At 38.1% G+C, this 23,489-nt stretch overlaps 1 protein-coding gene across 6 annotated transcripts in view; it reads left to right on the top strand.

The window, feature by feature from the left end:
• csmd3b (CUB and Sushi multiple domains 3b) overlaps positions 1–23,489 on the top strand; it is an 877,422-nt gene that overhangs the window by 796,188 nt on the left and 57,745 nt on the right. For all 6 annotated transcript variants that reach the window (XM_061966990.2, XM_072914110.1, XM_061966991.2 and 3 more), the window contains 4 exons: positions 3,597–3,770; positions 13,041–13,214; positions 16,823–17,008; positions 17,090–17,263. In XM_061966990.2, coding sequence (XP_061822974.1) covers positions 3,597–3,770; positions 13,041–13,214; positions 16,823–17,008; positions 17,090–17,263 — 708 coding nt within the window. The remainder of the gene's footprint in view (positions 1–3,596; positions 3,771–13,040; positions 13,215–16,822; positions 17,009–17,089; positions 17,264–23,489) is intronic.

The following is a 23,489-nucleotide window of genomic DNA, read 5'->3' as shown; positions in this document are numbered from 1 at the left end:
GTAAGACAGTTAGCTTTTTACCTCACTACAGTAGGTAACAATAGAGACAAAATTGTGTGAAAAATCGATTTATATTACCATTAACCATCATTTGTCTGTATCGATTCAAGTACTTTATTTGTTTGTTAGAAACCTCAGGTGTGCAGCTGTCAATTTGCAGCGCAAAGAAGAAAGGCACAATAGCAAACGTCAATCACAAACACAAACATTAGGCACCATGGCACCGATATCATCAAAGAAAAAATATATTGGATAGCTAAAATGCCTGGAACTAAGCATTAATCCAATAACATACAATGAGTAGTAGATACTGCCGCTAAGATTCCAGGAGTTAATGAGTAATATAGCTGTGTGACACTTTCTAAACATCACACTTTTCTTTTTGAGGAAGTTGGATAGCTTGGGTGTTTTGTTGTAAATGCTGCTTTTAAGATTGTCCTTTGTTTACATTAATCATTTGTTTTTATTAGCACTTTGCCTGCTTGCTAACAACTTGTAACAGTTTTTTTTTTTTTTTTTTTGTAGCAGCCTAATGAGCAGCACAGCTACAGTATAACTAAATAGTTCTGAATGAATTAGTCATCTTTATTGTTGGTCATTAACACAAGGGATGTAACCATATGAACATTTCATATCACCGTTATTGTGACCAAAATTATGGCGGTTATCATTATTATCACAGTATTGTTGAATGTGCTCAAAAAGTACTTCTACACACTATGAAATATTTGAACCAGGTTTTATTTAAACATTTTTTATAAAATAGACTGACACACAATATACTTTCATTAAGTATTCATTAAGTATTGTTCTGGCTTCTTAAGAGCAATATTATTTATGTGTGGGTGTTAAATATGTTTATCTTCTTCTGCTTTAATTTGTGAAGGTTTTTGAGAGTTGTTATAAAAAGTGTGATTTGGTCGCAGTAGCCAGACAGTAATGTGTTTATACAAGATTGTATTGGTGTATGTCGTTTCTTAATCGGGAAAAACGTTAAAAGTCTCTCGTATTCGTGTTAGCATTTAAGATATCTTGCTTCGCCAGTAAACAAGCAATATCACTGGTTCCTTAATTCATTAAAGTGTTATCATGATAACGTTTATCATTGCATCCCTATTTAACACATGCCTACAAATATCTCAAGCTGAATGTTAAAGCCGATGGCTAAATTAGAGCCAATAAGTATATGTGCGCTTCATAATCTAATTAGCTGACTAATCGTTAAGATAGTTGTAGTCCACTGTCAAAATAGACTTTAGTTGCAACCCTACATTTCATACACAGACAACACAAGGGGCCTGATTTACTAAGATCCAAACAAAATAATATAATTTTTTTTAATATATATATATATATATATATATATATATATATATTAGAGATGTCCGATAATATCAGCATGCCGATATTATCGGCCAATAAATGCTTTAAAATGTAATATCGGAAATTATCGGTATCGTTTTTTTTTATTATCGGTATCGTTTTTTTATTTTTTATTAAATCAACATAAAAAACACAAGATACACTTACAATTAGTGCACCAACCCAAAAAACCTCCCTTCCCCACTCATTCACACTAATTCACACAAAAGGGTTGTTTCTTTCTGTTTTTAATAATCTGGTTCCTACATTATATATCAATATATATCATCACAGTCTGCAAGGGATACAGTCCGTAAGCACACGTGATTGTGCGTGCTGCTGGTCCACTAATAGTGCTAACCTTTAACAGTTAATTTTACTAATTTTCATTAATTACTAGTTTATATGTAACTGTTTTTATATTGTGTTACTTTCTTTTTTATTCAAGAAAATGTTTTTAATGTATTTATCTTATTTTATTTTATTAATATTTTAAAAAAGGACCTTATCTTCACCATACCTGGTTGTCCAAATTAGGCATACTAATGTGTTAATTCCACGACTGTATATATCAGTATCGGTTGATATCGGTATCGGTAATTAAAGAGTTGGACAATATCGGAATATCGGCTATCGGCAAAAAGCCATTATCGGACATCCCTAATATATATGTATAAATATATATATATATATATATATATATATATATATATATATATGTATGTATGTATGTATGTATGTATGTATGTATGTATGTATGTATGTATGTATGTATGTATGTATGTATGTATGTGTGTATGTATGTGTGTGTGTGTATATCTATATACAGTATATATAATATAAATAATAAATAAACTAGAAGAATAATAGTAGTAATAATAACAGTAAACATTTAAAATAACAGAATACAAATTTAAGTTTAAAATATTAGAAAAGTCCCCATAACCTTTTTTTTAATTGTTTTTATGTTTTCAATATGGTTGTTGTGTATTTGGTAAAGCCGCCCGATGGTAGCAGAGTGTTAAATATCTTAAAATGTATTTTGTGTGCAAGTCCACAAGGCTCCGCAGCGTCAGTTGCTATGTAGAGTGGCTCTTTCCATCATTTTCAGCAGACTGCATAGCAAAATGATAACCCCCCCCCATTTGTCTCTTGTGCAAGATCCACCCAGGAATGGGGACATATTATTCCCTTCCCTACTGTAACCAATAACATAACTAAAACTCCTGTTTTGTCCTGGTTGAGCAAGTAACACACTTGCATAGTGTAGACTGCTGCTATGCACCTGTGTCATGGATGCGCAAAGTTTAACGCAGGGGTGTCTAAAACTTTTCAGACGAGGGCCGCATTCAGTAAAAGTGAATAATACGGGGGCCGCTTTGATGCATTTTGTACATTAAATTTAAAAATAACAAGTCAAGACATTCAATTCTTCCCAACAAATATTACATTAATCACATATATATGCAGATTAATCGTGATATTTATTTTTGCTCCGTTACCTTCTGTCAATTCTAGCAATAACATTGCAATTGTCACCAAGTATTATGGTCTTTTTAAATTTAATTAACGTTTTTAAGTTAATTGATATCATGCAAACAAGTAATTAATCATGATTAATGCAAATGTAAAAGTGCTATTAATCTATTTTAAAAAATGTATCGTTTGACAACATTACTAATAACATCTCAATAACAAATTCATTACATTTTTACGACCTGCCGAGGGCCAATAAAACAAACAAGCTGCGGGCCGAAATTGGCCCCACGGCTGCACTTTGAACACCCCTGGTTTAATGTAAGTTCATGGTGTAGTTTTTGCGTAACTCGCACACCAACAAACAGGAGGTAGAAATAAGCTCAACTTAAAACCCTCCTAAAAAACACCCATCAATCGAATTGGACTAAAGAGAATTAGTTTGGGGGAAAAAAAAGAGTTTCATTGTCGTTCATTATCTGCATGTGCGTAAATTGGATGTGATCAGGGGAGTTAAAAAGGACAACAATCCCATCTAATTAGCCCATCTTCAAAAGAACAAGTGTGTTTCCTTGTTTGAGATCTGGAAGCAACACAAAGGACATCTGCAGATACCGCAGCATTTGACCACCTGAGCTGCTGTCATAAACTATTCAATGATTCCCTTTTTGACAGAATCCCTAATTGTTTGTGAAGGGAGACGGCCGACTATCAGCCAGAAGAAAGCCTTTTGAGCTCATGTGTTGTTTTCCTTGCAGCTGGTCACTGCGGCATCCCTGACGGCATCGTCAACGGCCAAGTGATCGGCGAGAACTACGGCTACCGCGACACGGTGGTCTACCAGTGTCTGCCTGGCTTCCGTCTCATAGGCTCGTCGGTCCGGATCTGTCTCCAAGACAACCAGTGGTCGGGGCAGCTTCCCATTTGCATATGTAAGTACCGACAACAGCAACAACAAAACAATAATCATAAAAGCAATAAGATGATGAAGCTCGACAAACGGCAGGTACGCCACAGCAGAGGGATGGTCTCCATGACAACCTTTGAGCTCTTAAGACACACGCATGCATTGTACAGAAGGGCTTCGTTAGCACAGTACATCTTCTATGTCAGTGACGTCCTTTTGCTGAACTAAACGATGCATCACGTCATCCGACATGACTTGAGAATTTTATATAGGGTCTTACATTTATCTTGTTGCATTTATAGTTTACTGCAGTGGTTTTCAACCTGCAGAAAACATTAAAAAATTAAACTCAGCAGCTGATATTGACAATAAAAAGTTGTTCTCGTAAGTGTTGGATAATAATTCAAACCATAACGAACCATGCACGACTAAAGATCTTGTCTCAAAGTACTGTCACATCACGCCGTGACTTATTTGGAGTCTTTTAGTGTCTTCCTGTTTGTAGTGTTTTAGTTATTGTCTTGCGCTCCTATTTTGGTGACCTTTCCTTTTTTGTTGTTATTTTCCTGTAGAAGTTGCATGTCTTCCTTGAGCGCTATTCCCCGCACCTGCTTTGTTTTATCAATCAAGGCTATTTAAGTTGTCGCTATCCCTCTTTGCGGGGGCATTGTTGATTGTCATGTCATGTTTGTATGTACTTTGTGGAGGCTGTCTGCTCCACACGCTGTAAGTCTTTGCTGTCGTCCAGCATTCTGTTTTTGTTTACTTTACAACCAGTTCAGTTTTAGTTTAGTTTTGCATAGCCTTCCCTAAGCTTACGCCTTTGTTTATTTTTGGTTTAGGCATTAGATACCTTTTTACCTGCACGCTGCCTCCCGCATATTGTGATCACGACAAACCATGTTCTCGACATCTACAAAGCAATTAGCTACTTGTTGCCACCTACTGATATGGAAGAGCATTACACGGTTACTCTGCCGATCTCCAGACAGCACAGACACTCAATAACGGCACATTTGCAGATTATTATTACTGGTTTGCAAAAAAAAATGTTTAACCCAAATAGGTGAAATTACATATTTTCCCACTGCACACCAGACTGGCACAGTGGTTGAAAAACCCTTGTTTACTATAAGTTAGACCCCAAATGGTGCTCCAGCACCTGCCCTGCATAAGAAAAGTGCCCACTTTTTTTCAATCATTTAAGGAAAATTACTCCCTGTCAACAATTCTTCCCAAATATGTTTTGACGGGGCATATATTTGAGTTCTTGTGAATTCCTTTCTAAACTGCTCGATGCCCATCTCTTGTGTGTGCTAGTAATAGTAATAACAATGTTTGCGCAATCCCTTGACGTTGTTTGATGCAAAAGGAACCACAACATTAACGCTGCTGAAAACATGATGTCCCTACTGGTCCGATGTTTCCTCAGCAAAATAGAAAAACAACTCAAATAGGGATGTAACGATTAACGGTAATAATGATGTGATCAGGGGAGTTAAAAAGCACAACAATCCCATCTAATTAGCCCGTCTTCAAAAATAATGAAAACACCTGTGTGACTGTTTAAAATTAAAAATGACGGAAAAACCGTGATTGATAGCTGCACTTTGATAAACTCAGACTAACCGCTGCCAGCTCACTAACTAAATTGCTAACACGAAAACAAGAAACATGAACATATTTCCCAATTAAAAGAAACAACTTACCCCAATCTGAATGTATATACACACGTTACTGTCTGAGTAACTAAGGCCACGTTCACACTGCCAGGGTCGGGTGTCCAATCTTTCTAGTGGCCGTTGACATGACAAGAAAATGCAATTTCTAATGTGAATGCAATCCGACCCACATGTGGACATGACGTAATGACGTCGCACGCAATGCAATGTTTACGGAAGTAAACATGGCTTCAACTCTAGTACTCAGTACTGGTGCATTTGTGGCAATTTTAGGGATTTTGTGCAAAGTCAACATTTTCTGAACCGAATTATTGCGCTTAGAAGATTAAGAAGGAAGATGTCAAGTATGTTGGCTCTGGCAGTTTTACGGGATATTTTGCTCCGATGTCTGCTTGGACGAGCAGTCGGAGACAGCAGGAGTGGTGGAACTTTGACGTGAGTTCCTAAAACATTATTTTCACCTGTTTTCTGCTCCGTTGTCAACTATTTATTTTGTAACCGTCTATTTTGGTGAATAATTATGACGCATATCGCTTTTTGATGACGGTCTGTATGGATGAACACGACCTCAGCATAGTAGCGTTCACATTTAGGACGCATCACATATAGATCTGAATTATTTCCACATACAAAAGAGGCCTGAGTCGGATATACAAATTTTGGAATTGCATTGTTCACACTGACATGAAAAAATCCGATACAGGTTGCTTATGAGCAAAATATCGGAATTGACCTGCAGTGTGAACAAAGCCTTATATATTCAATTGTGCATATTGAACCTACAACCTGTGCTCTCAGAACAGAGTGATCGTATACTCAAAAAATATGAGACGTAGGTGTCTCCACGTGCATTCTAGGACGCCACAATGCCCGCCAGAAATAATATTATTAGATTTTATTTGCGAAGCACTTTTCATTTCAATACATCTTAAAGTGCTACAGTACAAACCAATATTTAAAACAATACAAGCTTAGTCATTAAAACAAATACAACAGAAACATTATCAGTGAGGCATAAGTAACACAAATCATACAAAATTTTGATTTTTGTAACAATATGTCTACTTATTTGAAAAAAATACTTTGTAAAAAGATTTTAGTACTTTTTGAGCACATTCAGCAATACCCCGATAATAATGATAAACGTGATCATTTTGGTCACGAAGACTGTCATGTGATATTTTCATATCGTTACATTCCTAAACTCAAACGTTGTCCAGCTGTATACCAATGTTTGTCATTATGTAGTGAAGCGAGTAAGGGCATATCTCTCAACATTAGCATTTCAATGCATGAGAAATTTGTGGGAACGCATATTGTTTCCAGGCTTTTGCAGGCCACATAAAATGATGTGGTAGGCCAGATCTGGATCCCGGGCCTTGGGTTTGACACTTGTGATCTAAGATAGTGGTCCCCAACCTTTTTGTAGCTGCGGACCGGTCAACGCTTGAAAATTTGTTCCGCGGAACAGGGGGGGGGGGGTTGTGTAAGATTTTTTTTTTTTTAATAAAGAAATACAATCACGTATGTTTACGTACTGTATCCCTGCAGACTATATTGATATACGTTGATATATAGTGTATATATTGTGTTTTTATGTTGATTTAATAAAAAAAAAAATACTTTTTTTTTTTTTTAACTTGTGCGGCCTGGTACCAATCGGTCCGCGGACCGGTACCGGTTGGGGACCACTGATCTAAGATACTGCATTCAATTGTTCAACATAGTAAAGTCATCAAGCCCAATTATGAGTCACATCCTTTATGCTACGAGCTTGCAATGTAACCGCTGTGCGTAATTAAAGTGCGGAACAAAATAATTATAATAATGAACAAAAACGATCTCAGCTTCTTTCTTGCAATTACTCTCATAATTTCATATAATTTAGAGGAGAAAACAGGAAGCAGAAATTGTTTTTGCTCATTGTCCTTAGCAGTGACCCGAAAGTAACATTATTATAGTGTTAATTACTATTTCTGCATTCAGTCTCTAACTGACGCGTTTCTGATTTTATTTATGCAAGAAATATTGAGGAAAAAATCATTTTGCAGGCAAATGAGGCTGTAATTATGGAGGTTCGAGGCACGCACGTAATGATGAGGCTATGGTGTGCTGATGGTGTCACACGCAGTTAGGCCCGGAAAGAAAAACCTCTGATTCTTCCTTCCTTCCTTCCCATTCTCGTCTTTGTCAGCCTCGCTCGCGCTCCTCTTCCTCTCCAGCTGTCCCCTCGCAGAAACATCAAAAAAAGCCTCGTCAGCGTGGCATACTTTGAATCAAGCAAACGGGACGAATAATCACCACGCCAGACGACGGACACTTCAAAAGGCAACACCACCCTGACAATATTTCCCAAAATGACATCGGTAAATTGCCGGGGGCTCCGCCGCCGCCTGATGGAGATGAATATCTATGAATCAGCACAACGTGATCTTTTTATGTGCATTATGTGGCCAAGCTCGTCCCTCTTTTGTCGCAGGGGAATCAATCATGTAATTGCAGCAGAAAATGGAGTAATGGTTAATGAAAAGCCCAAACGTTTATGGAATATAAATGTGTCTAAATTACACTGGCCAGCTGCTATAATGTGATGCTTTTGGAAATTGGAGCTCATGATAAAAGTCTTAAGTCATCACCATGTTGCACTTGGAAATTTAATCGAGTTTGTTTGGATTTTGAATATACTAACCCCGTTTCCATATGAGTTGGGAAATTGTGTTAGATGTAAATATAAACGGAATACAATGATTTGCAAATCATTTTCAACCCATATTCAGTTGAATATGCTACAAAGACAACATATTTGATGTTCAAACTCATAAACTTTTTTTTTTTTTTTTTGCAAATAATCATTAACTTTAGAATTTGATGCCAGCAACACGTGACAACGAATTTGGGAAAGGTGGCAATAAATACTGATAAATTTGAGGAATGCTCATCAAACACTTATTTGGAACATCCCACAGGTGAACAGGCAAATTGGGAACAGGTGGGTGCCATGATTGGGTATAAAAGTAAATTCCATGAAATGCTCAGTCATTCACAAACAAGGATGGGGCGAGGGTCACCACTTTTTCAACAAATGCGTGAGCAAATTATTGAACAGTTTAAGAAAAACCTTTCTCAACCAGCTATTGCAAGGAATTTAGGGATTTCACCATCTACGGTCCGTAATATCATCAAAGGGTTCCGAGAATCTGGAGAAATCACTGCACGTAAGCAACTAAGCCTGTGAACTTCGATCCCTCAGGCTGTACTGCATCAACAAGCGACATCAGTGTGTAAAGGATATCACCACATGGGCTCAGGAACACTTTAGAAACCCGCTGTCAGTAACTACAGTTGGTCGCTACATCTGTAAGTGCAAGTTAAAACTCTCCTATGCAAGGCGAAAACCGTTTATCAACAACACCCAGAAACGCCGTCGGCTTCGCTGGGCCTGAGCTCATCTAAGATGGACTGATACAAAGTGGAAAAGTGTTCTGTGGTCTGACGAGTCCACATTTCAAATTGTTTTTCGAAACTGTGGACGTCGTGTCCTCCGGACCAAAGAGGAAACGAACCACCCGGATTGTTATAGGCGCAAAGTTGAAAAGCCAGCATCTGTGATGGTATGGGGGTGTATTAGTGCCCATGGGTAATGCTGAAAGGTACATACAGGTTTTGGAGCAACATATGTTGCCATCCAAGCAACGTTACCATGGACGCCCCTGCTTATTTCAGCAAGACAATGCCAAGCCACGTGTTACATCAACGTGGCTTCATAGTAAAAGAGTGCGGGTATGAGACTGGCCTGCCTGTAGTCCAGACCTGTCTCCCATTGAAAATGTGTGGCGCATTATGAAGCCTAAAATACCACAACGGAGACCCCCGGACTGTTGAACAAATTAAGCTGTACATCAAGCAAGAATGGGAAAGAATTCCACCTGAGAAGCATAAAAAATGTGTCTCCTCAGTTCCCAAACGTTACTGAGTTTTGTTAAAAGGAAAGGCCATGTAACACAGTGGTGAAAATGCCCTTTCCCAACTACTTTGGCATGTGTTGCAGCCATGAAATTCTAAGTTAATTATTATTTGCAAAAAAAAAAATAAAGTTTATGAGTTTGAACATCAAATATCTTGTCTTTGTAGTGCATTCAATTGAATATAGGTTGAAAAGGATTTGCAAATCATTGTATTCCGTTTATATTTACATCTAACACAATTCCCCAACTCATATGGAAACGGGGTTTGTAATAACCTCTTAACAAATAACACAAATACATTTAATCTGTATCTGGAGTCCACTATTACTATTACTACCATGAATTGATTTATGTGGACCCCGACTTAAACAAGTTGAAAAACTTATTCGGGTGTTACCATTTAGTGGTCAATTGTACGGAATATGTACTGTACTGTGCAATCTACTTATAAAACCTTCAATCAATCAATCAATGTCACCGTTCTTTGATTCTTAAACTGTGGTACAAGTATCATATGCAGGCTCAAGGGAGATAAAAAATTAAAATAAAATTATGTTAGAAATATATTCATATACATAAAAATGACTGAAATACTTGTAAAAATGCAAGTTTATAAATTGAAATGCACATTTGTTGGCTAAAATATTAGCCTCATTCACAACAAGGATCTGTGCGTGTAAGCTGATCCGTGAGCTAGCAAAAATAGTGGTATTTGCGAAACAAAACTTGTTTTTAAGATGATGATTTTTGCCTCTTCCTTTACTTTAAGCGTGAGTAAAGAATGCGTGAAGAATGCACTACCGACCTGATAGGACCTGATAAAACTTGATAAGTCTGAAAGAGAAAGAGATAATATGGTATCATCTGCTCACAGATGCTACCTGGTGGTTGTTTGAGCACACTGCAGATAGTCCTGGTTAGCCCCACCCTTTAATGCTTTGGTCACACGCAGGATTCTCACAAGAATGAGGCACAAATACAACCTTACCTACTGTATACAAATACCAGTTAACACTGCTAGCAAAAAGAGACTTAATGAAAGAAATCTTGAAAACTTGTTAAACATAAGATATTTTTTAACTATAAGGATAATTTGGAGCAGCGGTCTTTATCAGGGGGATCCGGGACCGAGTCAGACTTTTTTTTAGAAATGTTTTTCCCGCAATTAAAAATGTGAATGCCTTTAAGTTAGGGCTGTCAAAGTTAGTGCGTTAACTGACACAATTGATACATTAATTCTGAGCACACGCTTCTTTACCTTAACCGTGGATTTTTACCTGAAAGCTGTAGCATGTTGAAGTGAAGTGAATTATATTTATATAGCGCTTTTCTCTAGTGACTCAAAGCGCTTTACATAGTGACACCCAATATCTAAGTTACATTTAAACCAGTGTGGGTGGCACTGGGAGCAGGTGGGTAAAGTGTCTTGCCCAAAGACACAACGGCAGTGACAAGGATGGCGGAAGCGGGAATCGAACCTGGAACCCTCAAGTTGCTGGCACTGCCACTCCACCAACCGAGCTATGCCGCCCCATAGCTTGTTGTATGGTCAGTGATCAGGTCAATGCCTAAGTGCAAAAATGAGCGAGGAGACTCCGACTGGTGAATTTAACTTCAGAACAGTTCCATCCATCCATCCATCCATTTTCTACCGCTTATTCCCTTTGGGGTCGCGGGGGGCGCTGGAGCCTATCTCAGCTACAATCGGGCGGAAGGCGGGGTACACCCTGGACAAGTCGCCACCTCATCGCAGGGCCAACACAGATAGACAGACAACATTCACACTCACATCCACACACTAGGGCCAATTTAGTGTTGCCAATCAACTTATCCCCAGGTGCATGTCTTTGGAAGTGGGAGGAAGCCGGAGTACCCGGAGGGAACCCACGCAGTCACGGGGAGAACATGCAAACTCCACACAGAAAGATCCCGAGCCCGGGATTGAACCCAAGACTACTCAGGACCTTCGTATTGTGAGGCAGATGCACTAACCCCTCTGCCACCGTGAAGCCCAGAACAGTTCCATTCAGTTCAGTTTATTCATTTTTATAGCACATTTAAAAACAACCTCAGTTGGCCAAAGTGCCAAGAAACATTTTGAAAAAAAAGTGCAGGCAGTGTCAAATTTATGTTGTAACACAGAAGGATGAATAAAATACAATAGTAAAATATACCTTAAAAGAATTGCAAAATATATCACCTAAAAATACTAAAATGTAATAATTCAATAAAAAATGCATGAAACAAGAAATAAAACGACCAATATATCCTGCCTAACTGGATTTGAATACACCAAGACTGTACTTTAGATAAAACTGTCGGCAAGTTTTGAACAAATAAATGATTTGCATTCAAGTAAAACACTGAAAATGTTTTTCCTGCATGACATTTTAACAACAAAATTGCATTTGTGTCACAATTTATTTTTTAAACAAATACAAATTGTCCATGCGAGTAATTTATTGCAATGAATAAAAATGCAAAAGTGTGATTGATCTGATCGAGAAAAGTAATCGTTTAAAAACACTTATTTTTAATACTCATGATCATTGATGCAATACACTGTAGAAAACAGATAAATAGCAATGTACACATTTGACAACACAAAGGAGCTCTCTCAGGCAGGGTTTATTTACCAAGGAAGACCCCCTACCTGCCCCCCGTTGCTGCTGTGCTACTTCTTGCTTGCTCTCAATTAAGGTGGTCACTTCTCTTCTCTCTCCCTAATCTTTCCCTGCTTTTGAAAGATCAGGGAGAAATTGAGGGTCGACGTTATCTACCTATTCTGAACTATGATAACAGGGCATGTTCTGATCGAATTGAGCGTTTCCCTGGTGTATTGACAAATTCTGAAGCAGAGGGCAGCCATTCAAGGTACCCAGAAGCTGCCTGTCATGATTGATGCGATGGTGCTGGGCTGTAAGCACCCAGACTGTGGCGATTCCTGAACTAAATCACAAACTGGATAACATCTTGGAGAAGTTTTCCGCTTTGTGATCAGTTATTACATTTTGATCAATATGATCAATTTGAGGACCAGGAACTGACAATTAAAGTAGACAGGCATTGGAATGTAGCTACTCGACCTAATCCAAATGTCCTAAGCTGCATTTTGCCTCCTACAGGAGCACAGTTTGGGGTGGCTTTTTCCCCCAATCTTTTATGAGGCACCACCAAGGTGGTGAAACATCAGCCTTCCGTCCTGTCTACCCCCTGTAAAACTGTTTTTGTTTGTTGGACGGGTTCACTGTAAACAAATCGTGTTGTACATTTTAAGTGCAATGACAATTAAAGCATCTTGTAAAACAAGGCTTGGTCATGTTCCCCATGATTGGCCGAGAGTCCTTTCTCAGGCAGCAGCTAGTTTATATTAAGGTTTGGAAAAAGGTATCATTTTATAACAACAAAAACCACAAGCAGTAAAGAGATAAGCCTACCCGCCACCTCAGAAACCGCAGTATGGAACAATTGATAATAAAGAAACTTCAAAGTCTTAAAAAAGTGCATGTAGAGGAAAATAAAACTGCTCATAATACATCACTTGCAGCTCTTGTCGTCTTGTAGAGTTAATAAAAACTACATCTACATCTACTTTTTGTTGGCAGGTTGTTGTTTTTTTTATTACCTTTGTGCCTTCATTCCCTTTAGCAATCAGCTGCGGCCACCCAGGAAGTCCCATATATGGTCGTACGGTGGGCAACGGCTTCAACCTGAACGACATGGTCAGCTTCATTTGCAACCGGGGCTATGAAATGGATGGTCCCCCCCGCGCGCACTGCCAGGCCAACCGCCAGTGGAGCCACCCGCCCCCGACGTGTAAAGGTGGGGAAAAAAGTTAAGTGTATTCACCCCTAACTGTCCTTTCATTTCATTCAGACCTAACACTTTTTAATTGCAAAATCATTGTCATTTACTCCTAATTGTTCATGGGGAAAAACATGTCAGTTTTATGAGGAAAAATGTGGAGCTTTTATAAGAATAATGTTGAAATGTCATGAGAAATAAAGACCATAATTATATTAGTAAATATACTTGCTATTTTATTGTAAAATGTTGTAATATTACGAAAACAAAATGATAAAATTTGCGATATTTATGAGACATCGGTTGCTCTTTTAGAACATGTATTTGTGATATTGTAGGAAACAAGTTTGGATAATCTTATAATGTCATATGTTGAAGTCCTATTTTGACCAGGCATCAATTTTACATAAAATATTTAAGAATTATATATAAAATTGTATAGTAAAATGTCAAATAACGAAAACAATATTGTAACGCTAAAAGTTTTCAACTTTCTATGATAAATCGGTTGCTTTTTTATTAGATAAAATTCATGATTTTGCAGGAAAATAATAATAATCTCATAGATAAAGTTCTAATTTGACAAGGCATCATTTTTACAAGAAAGACAAGAAAGACGTATTATTGTATTGTAACTTGTAAAATAACAAGAACAAATCTGAAACGCGAAAAGGAAAATAAGTTGCAACGTTCAATGATAGAATTGAAATATTTAGGAGAAAAAAGGTTGGTCTTTTAAAGTATACTGTATCTTGTATCTATTTTATTTATCTGATCGTTTGTAACATTTCGAGAAACAACAATTTAAAGGGGAACATTATCACCAGACCTATGTAAGTGTCAATATATACCTTGATGTTGCAGAAAAAAGACCATATATTTTTTTAACCGATTTCCGAACTCTAAATGGGTGAATTTTGGCGAATTAAACGCCTTTCTGTTATTTGCTCTCGGAGCTCACGTTGTGACGTCACATCGGGAAGCAATCCGCCATTTTCTCAAACACATTACAAACACCGAGTCAAATCAGCTCTGTTATTTTCCGTTTTTTCGACTGTTTTCCGTACCTTGGAGACATCATGCCTCGTCGGTGTGTTGTCGGAGGGTGTAACAACACGAACAGGGACGGATTCAAGTTGCACCAGTGGCCCAAAGATGCAAAAGTGGCAAGAAATTGGACGTTTGTTCCGCACACTTTACCGACGAAAGCTATGCTACGACAGAGATGGCAAGAATGTGTGGATATCCTGCGACACTCAAAGCAGATGCATTTCCAACGATAAAGTCAAAGGAATCTGCCGCCAGACCCCCATTGAATCTGCCGGAGTGTGTGAGCAATTCAGAGACAAAAGCCCTCAGTAGCACGGCAAGCAATGGCGGCAGTTTGTTCCCGCAGACGAGCGAGCTAAACCCCCTGGATGTCTTGGCTCACACCGTCCCTTATGCCACCGAAGATGATCAAGAGAAGAATATCGACCCTTGCTTCCCTGGCCTACTGACATGAGGGTATGTCTACAGAATATATTAATTGATGAAAATTGGGCTGTCTGCACTCTCAAAGTGCATTTTGTTGCCAAATGTATTTCATATGCTGTAAACCTAGTTCATAGTTGTTAGTTTCCTTTAATGCCAAACAAACACATACCAATCGTTGGTTAGAAGGCGATCGCCGAATTCGTCCTCGCTTTCTCCCGTGTCGCTGGCTGTCGTGTCGTTTTCGTCGGTTTCGCTTGCATACGGTTCAAACCGATATGGCTCAATAGCTTCAGTTTCTTCTTCAATTTCGTTTTCGCTACCTGCCTCCACACTACAACCATCCGTTTCAATACATGCGTAATCTGTTGAATCGCTTAAGCCGCTGAAATCCGAGTCTGAATCCGAGCTAATGTCGCTATAGCTTGCTGTTCTATGTGCCATGTTTGTTTGTGTTGGCATCACTATGTGACGTCACAGGAAAATGGACGGGTGTATATAACGATGGTTAAAATCAGGCACTTTGAAGCTTTTTTTGGGGGATATTGCGTGGTGGGTACAATTTTTTTTTAAACTTCGAAAAATAAAATAAGCCACTGGGAACTGATTTTTAATGGTTTTAACCCTTCTGAAATTGTGATAATGTTCCCCTTTAACCATGAGAAGTAAGTAGAGGTTCGAAAAAGATGAATTCTTAATATTGCAAGATAAAAGTGTATGAAAAAATGTTGCAGTTGACTAGGAGTTTGGAATTTTTCGAGGAAAAGGTACAATACTGTGATGATGAAGTGACAATTTTATAAAGTTACAATTTTATGAGAAACAAAAATGTAATTTTCTACGTAAAAACCGCAATATGATGCATTTGCAGTTATGCGACATAAATTGCTATTTTATTAGACAAGCGTTACGTTCCAGTGTAGCAAAGATTGGAACGTGTCACGGTAGAGTTGTCCTGACCCCAGGATGCACAGACGGCAGGCGAAGTGCAGGTAAACATTTATTTACTAACAGAAAAAATAGTGCGGCGGGGAAGTGCACAAAAAGGCCAAAACAGATAAAGCAAACATAGGGAAAGCTATGCGGCAAAAAGCAAAACGAAAGACCCAGCCCCGTCCAGAGGACAAGACTGTAATATAAAGCATCCTGATTGGCAACCAGGAACAGATGTGTCCTGATTACCAATCTGGGACAGGTGAGGAAACCAGTGCTCAGACTGGAGAACAGGTGATATACAGGAAGTGGAAGTGAAAATAAGAGCGCTTGAATACAAAGCACAGGAACATAAATAAACATAGTCCAAACCTGTCATGACAAGTCATGATAACAAGCTCATCATATGGTGGAAAAAAGTAGGTAGTTTGCGAGAAAAGTTAGAATCACAACAAAAGCAAACAAAAATCAGTCATTCACAAAAAATTATTATTTCATAAAAGCATAAAACAAATCTTTACGACCTTCTAAAAAAATTTCAACATTTATAGGGCAATCGAGAAATTAAATAACACCCACATAGTCACATTTACACTCTTTTTATCCAATATAGCAGACATAATAATACAAAAATATATAAGACACATATTGTAGTGACTGTAGGAGCACTGGTCTCATCTACTGTATTATTGCTATTTTTAGTTATTGTAGCCAGAACGATATGCCGATGGACGACTGTACAAGACAAACGTTGTAATTTCCCCACCTAGTACCAACCTCGTCATGTCCATTGTGTCCTGAGCAAGACACTTCACCCTTGCTCCTGATGGGTGCTGGTTAGCGCCTTGCATGGCAGCTCCCTCCATCAGTGTGTGAATGTGTGTGTGAATGGGTAAATGTGGAAGTAGTGTCAAAGCGCTTTGAGTACCTTGAAGGTAGAAAAGCGCTATACAAGTACAACCCATTTATCATTTATTTAATTCAACGAGGAATTTTTTGCAATTTTAAATGAAAAATCTTTCATGACAAGGAGTGCAGTTTGCAATATGTCTCCTTCACTTCATAACCCATGTTTGTTTACAACTTTGTCAAAAGAGGGAGGACAAAAATGACCCTCAAAGGTTAATGCCAAATAACACATACCATACTTTTGTCTCTCCGTCTCTCTCTCTCTGTCCCTTTGTGTTTGCTGTCCATATGTGCCTGTCCTGTATTTACAGTGGTCAATTGCTCCGACCCCGGCATCCCAGCCAACTCCATCCGTCAGAGTAAAATCGAGCACGGGAACTTCACCTTTGGCACCGTGGTGTTCTACGACTGTAACCCGGGGTACTACCTGTTTGGATCACCTGTGCTCAGCTGTCAACCCACAGGACAATGGGACAAACCTCTTCCTGAGTGTATCGGTCAGTTACCACCATTTAAGTCCCAGAATGAAGTCGATCTGCTTCTGGTCAGTTGAAACATACTCTATGTACCCTTTCCAGTTGTCGACTGCGGCCATCCCGGCTCGCCCCCAAACGGCGCCCTGCATGGGGAGAAGTTCACGTTCGGCTCGACGGTTCGATACTCCTGTCTGGGCGGCAGGCAGCTGAAAGGAGAGTCGTCTAGGAATTGTCAACTCAACGGGATGTGGAGCGCCCCGATGCCCTTTTGCTCAGGTAAACACTTTGAACTCTGGATGAAATATACAAGCGGTGCATGACTTAGTGTAGTGTAAGTGCTTTAAGGACATGCAGTTTAGGCTGTTTGTCCTTGGGGGGATGTGGTGTAGAACCTACCAATGACACTCTATCATCAGTGCCATAGTCCTTGGTCCACTGGGGGATTTGATGTTTTATTCCCTATTAACGTTGTCATACACACTATTTCTTGGTTAATGCAATGTTTACCCAAAGTCACTGAAAAAAAGTACTACCCCCAAAAAAAACATACAATCACTAAGTGAAAAATACAAGAATACAGAAAAGTTACCAGAATAGAGAAGAGGGTATTAAAAAGTCTAAATTTGATTCTAAATCGGTTTAAAATAAATCATTTTAAAATACATTTTCCACGCTTACTGGCTGCAAATATACGTAAAATGCCAGCATCCAAGAGAAGCATTTGTAACTTATAACAAACTGTTTTATTATCACTTTTATACCAAATCATACAGTATATTGCGAGAACCGGTTTGTATTGAGAATCGAGTTGATTGTTGTGAGATTCAAATCGTATTATTTAAATTAAATATTGTTATTATTAGGGCCTTTGCAGCTTTTGCCTATTGAAATTGTTTCGTTTAATATTATTCTCCCACTTGATCGCAGTTTGGAGACACATTCAAGCATGAAAACTCACCAATTTTCGCAAGAAAAATGTTATATTTTTGGGGGCCCTAATACAAAATTTCAAAATTGACTCTCTAGCGCCAACCTTGAAAATTAGAATAGATAGCCCGTGCCGCCATATTCACGTGTCATCACGGAAATCACTGGAGGCGTCTATAATGACAGGACGCACGTAAATGTCTCAAGAACCCATATTTGAAAACAAACAGGAAGTTGGCCATCCTGGTTTCCGTCTGCCATTTTTAGGCTATAACAGGGATAGTACTTTAACAAACTCCTCCGAGGGCATACTTGCCAACCTTGAGACCTCCGATTTCGGGAGGCGGGTGGGGGGGCGTGGTCGGGGGGTCGTGGTTGGGGGCGTGGTTAAGAGGGGAGGAGTATATTTACAGCTAGAATTCACCAAGTCAAGTATTTCATATATATATATATATATATATATATAAGAAATACTTGACTTTCAGTGAATTCTAGCTATATATATTTATTTTATTGTATATATATATATATATATATATATATATATATATATATATATATGTATGTGTGGGGAAAAAAAATCACAAGACTATTTCATCTCTACAGGCCTGTTTCATGAGGGGGGTACCCTCAATCGTCAGGAGATTTTAATGGGAGCATTCGCATACCATGGTTTATATAGGGCACAGAGTGGGTGGGTACAGGCTGGCCTAGGGGCGTGGTGATTGGTTCATGTGTTACCTAGGAGGTGTTTCCGTCTATGGCGGCATGTTGTTACAATTTCGCTGCGCTTGTTGAGGGATGACAGGTCTGGACGGTAGATAATAAACAGTTTCTCTTTCAAGCATAGGTTGCATCTTTTATTACCACTATTGTAAGGTGTGCTGGATGCAAGAATTTGCCATGTTATTGAATATTCAACATTATTGTCTTTGAGGTCCCAAATGTGTTTGCTGAGTTCTGTGGTATTTCGCAGGTTTTTGTTCCTGAAAGAAGCCTTGTGGTTGTTCCATCTGGTTTTGAATTCACCCTCGGTTAATCCTACATATGTGTCGGATGTGTTAATGTCCTTGCGTATTACCTTAGATTGGTAGACAACTGATGTTTGTAAGCATCCCCCGTTGAGGGGGCAATCAGGTTTCTTTCGACAGTTACATGCTTTGTTGGTTTTGGAGTCGTTCTGACTGGGGGTCGACGGCTCATTTGCAATTGTTTTGTTGTGGTTTGAGATGATTTGTCGTATATTGTTCATGCAGCTGTAGCTCAATTTGATGTTGTTCTTGTTGAACACTTTTCTTAGGCTGTTGCCTTTGGGAAAGTGTTTGTCAATCAGGTTGAGGAATTTGTGTCCAATGTTCGTTGAGACGTTTTTGCTGTATGGGGGGTTGTACCAGATGATGCCGTTTCGTTTTCTGTTCTTTTTTGGCTGGTTTCCTGGCGTGGGTTCATAGGTGAGGGTGAAATTGTATCCGCTTTCATCAAGGGCTTTTTGGTACGGGGGGGTTGCTTGGTCAAATTCAGCTTTGCTAGGATTTGCAACACTTTCCCAAAGGCAACAGCCTAAGAAAAGTGTTCAACAAGAACAACATCAAATTGAGCTACAGCTGCATGAACAATATACGACAAATCATCTCAAACCACAACAAAACAATTGCAAATGAGCCGTCGACCCCCAGTCAGAACGACTCCAAAACCAACAAAGCATGTAACTGTCGAAAGAAACCTGATTGCCCCCTCAACGGGGGATGCTTACAAACATCAGTTGCCTACCAATCTAAGGTAATACGCAAGGACATTAACACATCCGACACATATGTAGGATTAACCGAGGGTGAATTCTCTGTGCCCTATATAAACCATGGTATGCGAATGCTCCCATTAAAATCTCCTGACGATTGAGGGTACCCCCCTCATGAAACAGGCCTGTAGAGATGAAATAGTCTTGTGATTTTTTTTCCCCACACATACATATATTGCGCTCTACTACGGTATCGAGCACTATTTTTTGGATAACCTTATTAAGACATATATATATATATATATATATATATATATATATATATATATATATATATATATATATATAATAAGAGAAATACTTGAATTTCAGTGTTCATTTATTTACACATATACACACACATAACACTCATCTACTCATTGTTGAGTTAAGGGTTGAATTGTCCATCCTTGTTCTATTCTCTGTCACTATTTTTCTAACCATGCTGAACACCCTCTCTGATGATGCATTCTGTTTCGTCTCCTTGTTGTGTGCGCAGTTGTGCACTGCACTCTCTAAAAGCCGTAGATGTTATTGTCACATATGCATGTACAGTAGATGGCAGTATTGTCCTGTTTAAGAGTGTCACCACATTGGTGTTTACGGCAGACGAACTGCTTTACGGTAGACGAAAACGTGACTGCTGTTGTTGTGTGTTGTTGCCGCGCTGGGAGGACGTTAATGAAACTGCCTAACAATAAACCCACATAAGAAACCAAGAACTCGCTCTCCATCATTCTACAGTTATAACGTGATCGGGCAGGCACGCTGTTTATATTGTGGGAAAGTGGACGTGAAAACAGGCTGTCGACACGTCACTCAGGTCCGAATGGATTTCGGGAGATTTTCGGGAGAAAATTTGTCCCGGGAGGTTTTCGGGAGAGGCGCTGAATTTCGGGAGTCTCCCGGAAAATCCGGGAGGGTTGGCAAGTATGTCCTAGGGACTTTGACCAAATGAGCCGCGGTTAAAATGACAGATACTAGACTGGTGGGCAATGATAAATTGCGAAGGATTTTTGCCTATGTCATAGGATGTGGGTGCGGTATTGTGTCAAACTTTAATTTGATGGCTCGCCACAGAAACGTTCAACATTTATAACTCGGTTCCACACATTCAGATCTTAATAAGAATTAAGATGATAATGACACATTGATGTTCTGGATGGGTCAGTACCTATAAGTACACATTCGTGGTTGGGCAGAGCCTGCAGTGCAACTGATCATAATTAGACATTGATATTGACACCAATATTTCCTCCTTGTGGTGGAAAATTATAATGGACATAACTTATTTCCTCATGCTCTGATCTTCCTGAATTTTTGATGGTGGGTCTGGGCATTGGGAAGGACATGGCCACATCCGCCATGTGTTCCCTCCAACTTGCGTGAACCCCGAGTTGCACGGAGAGCAGGGCGGATCAACGTTGCTTGCAGCTTTTATTATTATTAAATTTAAGTCACAATAATGCAGGGAAAAATGTAGTTTTAGTGTGAAATTTGGAATTGTCATGTGAATATTTTTAAACTAGTATTATGAAGATAAAGTGACCCTTTTATAAGAGCTTGGTTGCTATTTTTTTAAGATTATGTCATAACATTCTCAGAAACAAGATGGAAAAAAGTTAGAATTTTATAGGAAAAATTCCCTGCTGTTGAAATACAAAATCAAAAGTAGAACCGTTTTACTGTTTATCATTGAAAGAAGGATCATATAAGCTCTACAGGAATACACAACGACTTGCTGCCAGACTTGAAGACCTCGACGGCCATGAAGTGAAGGTTGCTAACCACCGTGCTTACAAGCATGAATAAATACGTCCAGCCATTACCATTCCTGATGGAATATATGTTTAGGGATCATGTTTTTTACAGCTAACATTTATTAACCTCCACCAATATTTATAGAAAAGTAAAAAAAAAATGTCTGCCCTCAAATTGGAGAGCCACGCTGTAAACATTTATGACAAGCAAAGTGACCAGCAGGCACATTTTCCTTCCAGAATGTGTGGGAGTTAATGGCATATCCAAGCAGATCTGACAGAATTTCATGGAGGAGGTGACACCATGGATTAGTCTCATGTTGGGACGCACGCCTAGATAGGATAGGTCAGTGTTGGCAAACACCAACAAACTGTAAATCCTCTCTTTATCTGGAAGTCTATAATGAAAAGGAAAACAATATAAACCACACAAAAAAGGAATTTAATGTAAACAATCCTTAATTTTACAAGTAAAATATAATTTTCACACAAAACAAAGTTGCCCTCCGCCCAAAACAAAGTTGACATTTCATATAAAATAGTTGAAACATTTAGAAAAAAAATGTAAACAAAATAATCCTGCAGGAATAAATGTGTAATTTACAAGAAATTAGTTGAAATTTTACATAATCAAGCCTAAATTTTACAAGAAAAAAATATAGTAATTTCACATGAAACAAAGTAATCATTTCCTCCCATAAAGTTGAAATTGTATATGAATTGGTTGTAACATTAGAATATTTTGTTTTTCCCGAGAAATTAGTTGCAATTCTACATTTTACAAGACAAAAATTGTAATGTCACATATATTGCAAGAACAAAGGAGTAAATGACGAGAAATGCGATACAATGGTACATGGTACAAGCCTACATTTTACAAGATTTTTATTTTTTATTTTACATTAAACAAAGTTGTCCCTACCAAAAAAAAAATCACAATTCTTTATGAAATTATTGAAACACTAGGATAAAAAAAATCTCGCAAAAAAGATGAGTAATTTTCCAGAAATTAATTGTGTTACTACATAAAAAAGACAGAATTTTCCAAGAAAAAACATAGTAATTTTGCATAAAATAAAGTTGTAATTGTATATAAATAGTTGAATATTTTCGGATTAAAAAAAGAAAAGAAAAAGAAGAAATTTACAAGAAATGTGTTTACAAGCCTAAAATTACAAGAAAAACATATTTTTATGGGAATAAAAAGTTCAAATTTTATACAAAATAGGTTGCAATTTAATGACTTTAAAGTCCTGATAATGTGACATATTAGTTGTATGAGGAAACCAGTTACAGTTTGTTGAAACATGATAATAAAAAAGTTGAGTTGGAAGAAAATTGTCTGAATGTTTTGAAAGACAAAGTCATGGTACTGTAAAGTTGTAACTTTGTGAAAACAAAATAGGAAAGTTAGATTATTGCAACAATAGTTATGTTTGTGAGAAAAAGAGTTGTAGTATATTGGCAATAAGATTTTTAGAGTGGTAAGTTACAATTTTGCAAGGCAGTCATAAATTGTGTGAAGGAAGTCGTAATTTTATGAAAATATCGTCCAGATGATGACAATGTGACAATCATTGGCACTTTAACTTATAACATTGAATTATTACAGGACTAAATTTGTATGCGTAAAAACTAAAATCTTTGCAGGAAAATTTTCAACGTATTATGTTAAAAGGTTTACTAAAACGCCCTGCGATGAGGTGGCGACTTGTCCAGGGTGTAAACCGCCTTCCGCCCGAATGCAGCTGAGATTGGCTCCAGCACTCCCCGCGACCCCAAAAGGGACAAGCAGTAGAAAATGGATGGATGGATGTTTACAAAAACTAAGTTTTAAAGGATGAAGTGATATCCCAAAAGGAAAATGTACACTCCAGAAAACATTGTTTATACTGTGTGCATTAAGATGAGGACTTTTCTTCTCAGTATAATTTAATAATTTTAAGATTAAAAAAAAGCAATTTAAGTTTCTTAATATTGCAACATAAATAAAAAATAAAATATGATTTGTGCTAGTGTATTTTTTTTTACAAATTAC

Source organism: Nerophis lumbriciformis, linkage group LG11 (genome assembly GCF_033978685.3).
Source record: "Nerophis lumbriciformis linkage group LG11, RoL_Nlum_v2.1, whole genome shotgun sequence".
Classification (NCBI taxonomy): Eukaryota; Metazoa; Chordata; class Actinopteri; order Syngnathiformes; family Syngnathidae; genus Nerophis; species Nerophis lumbriciformis.
This window is presented reverse-complemented; position numbering and strand designations above follow the sequence as displayed.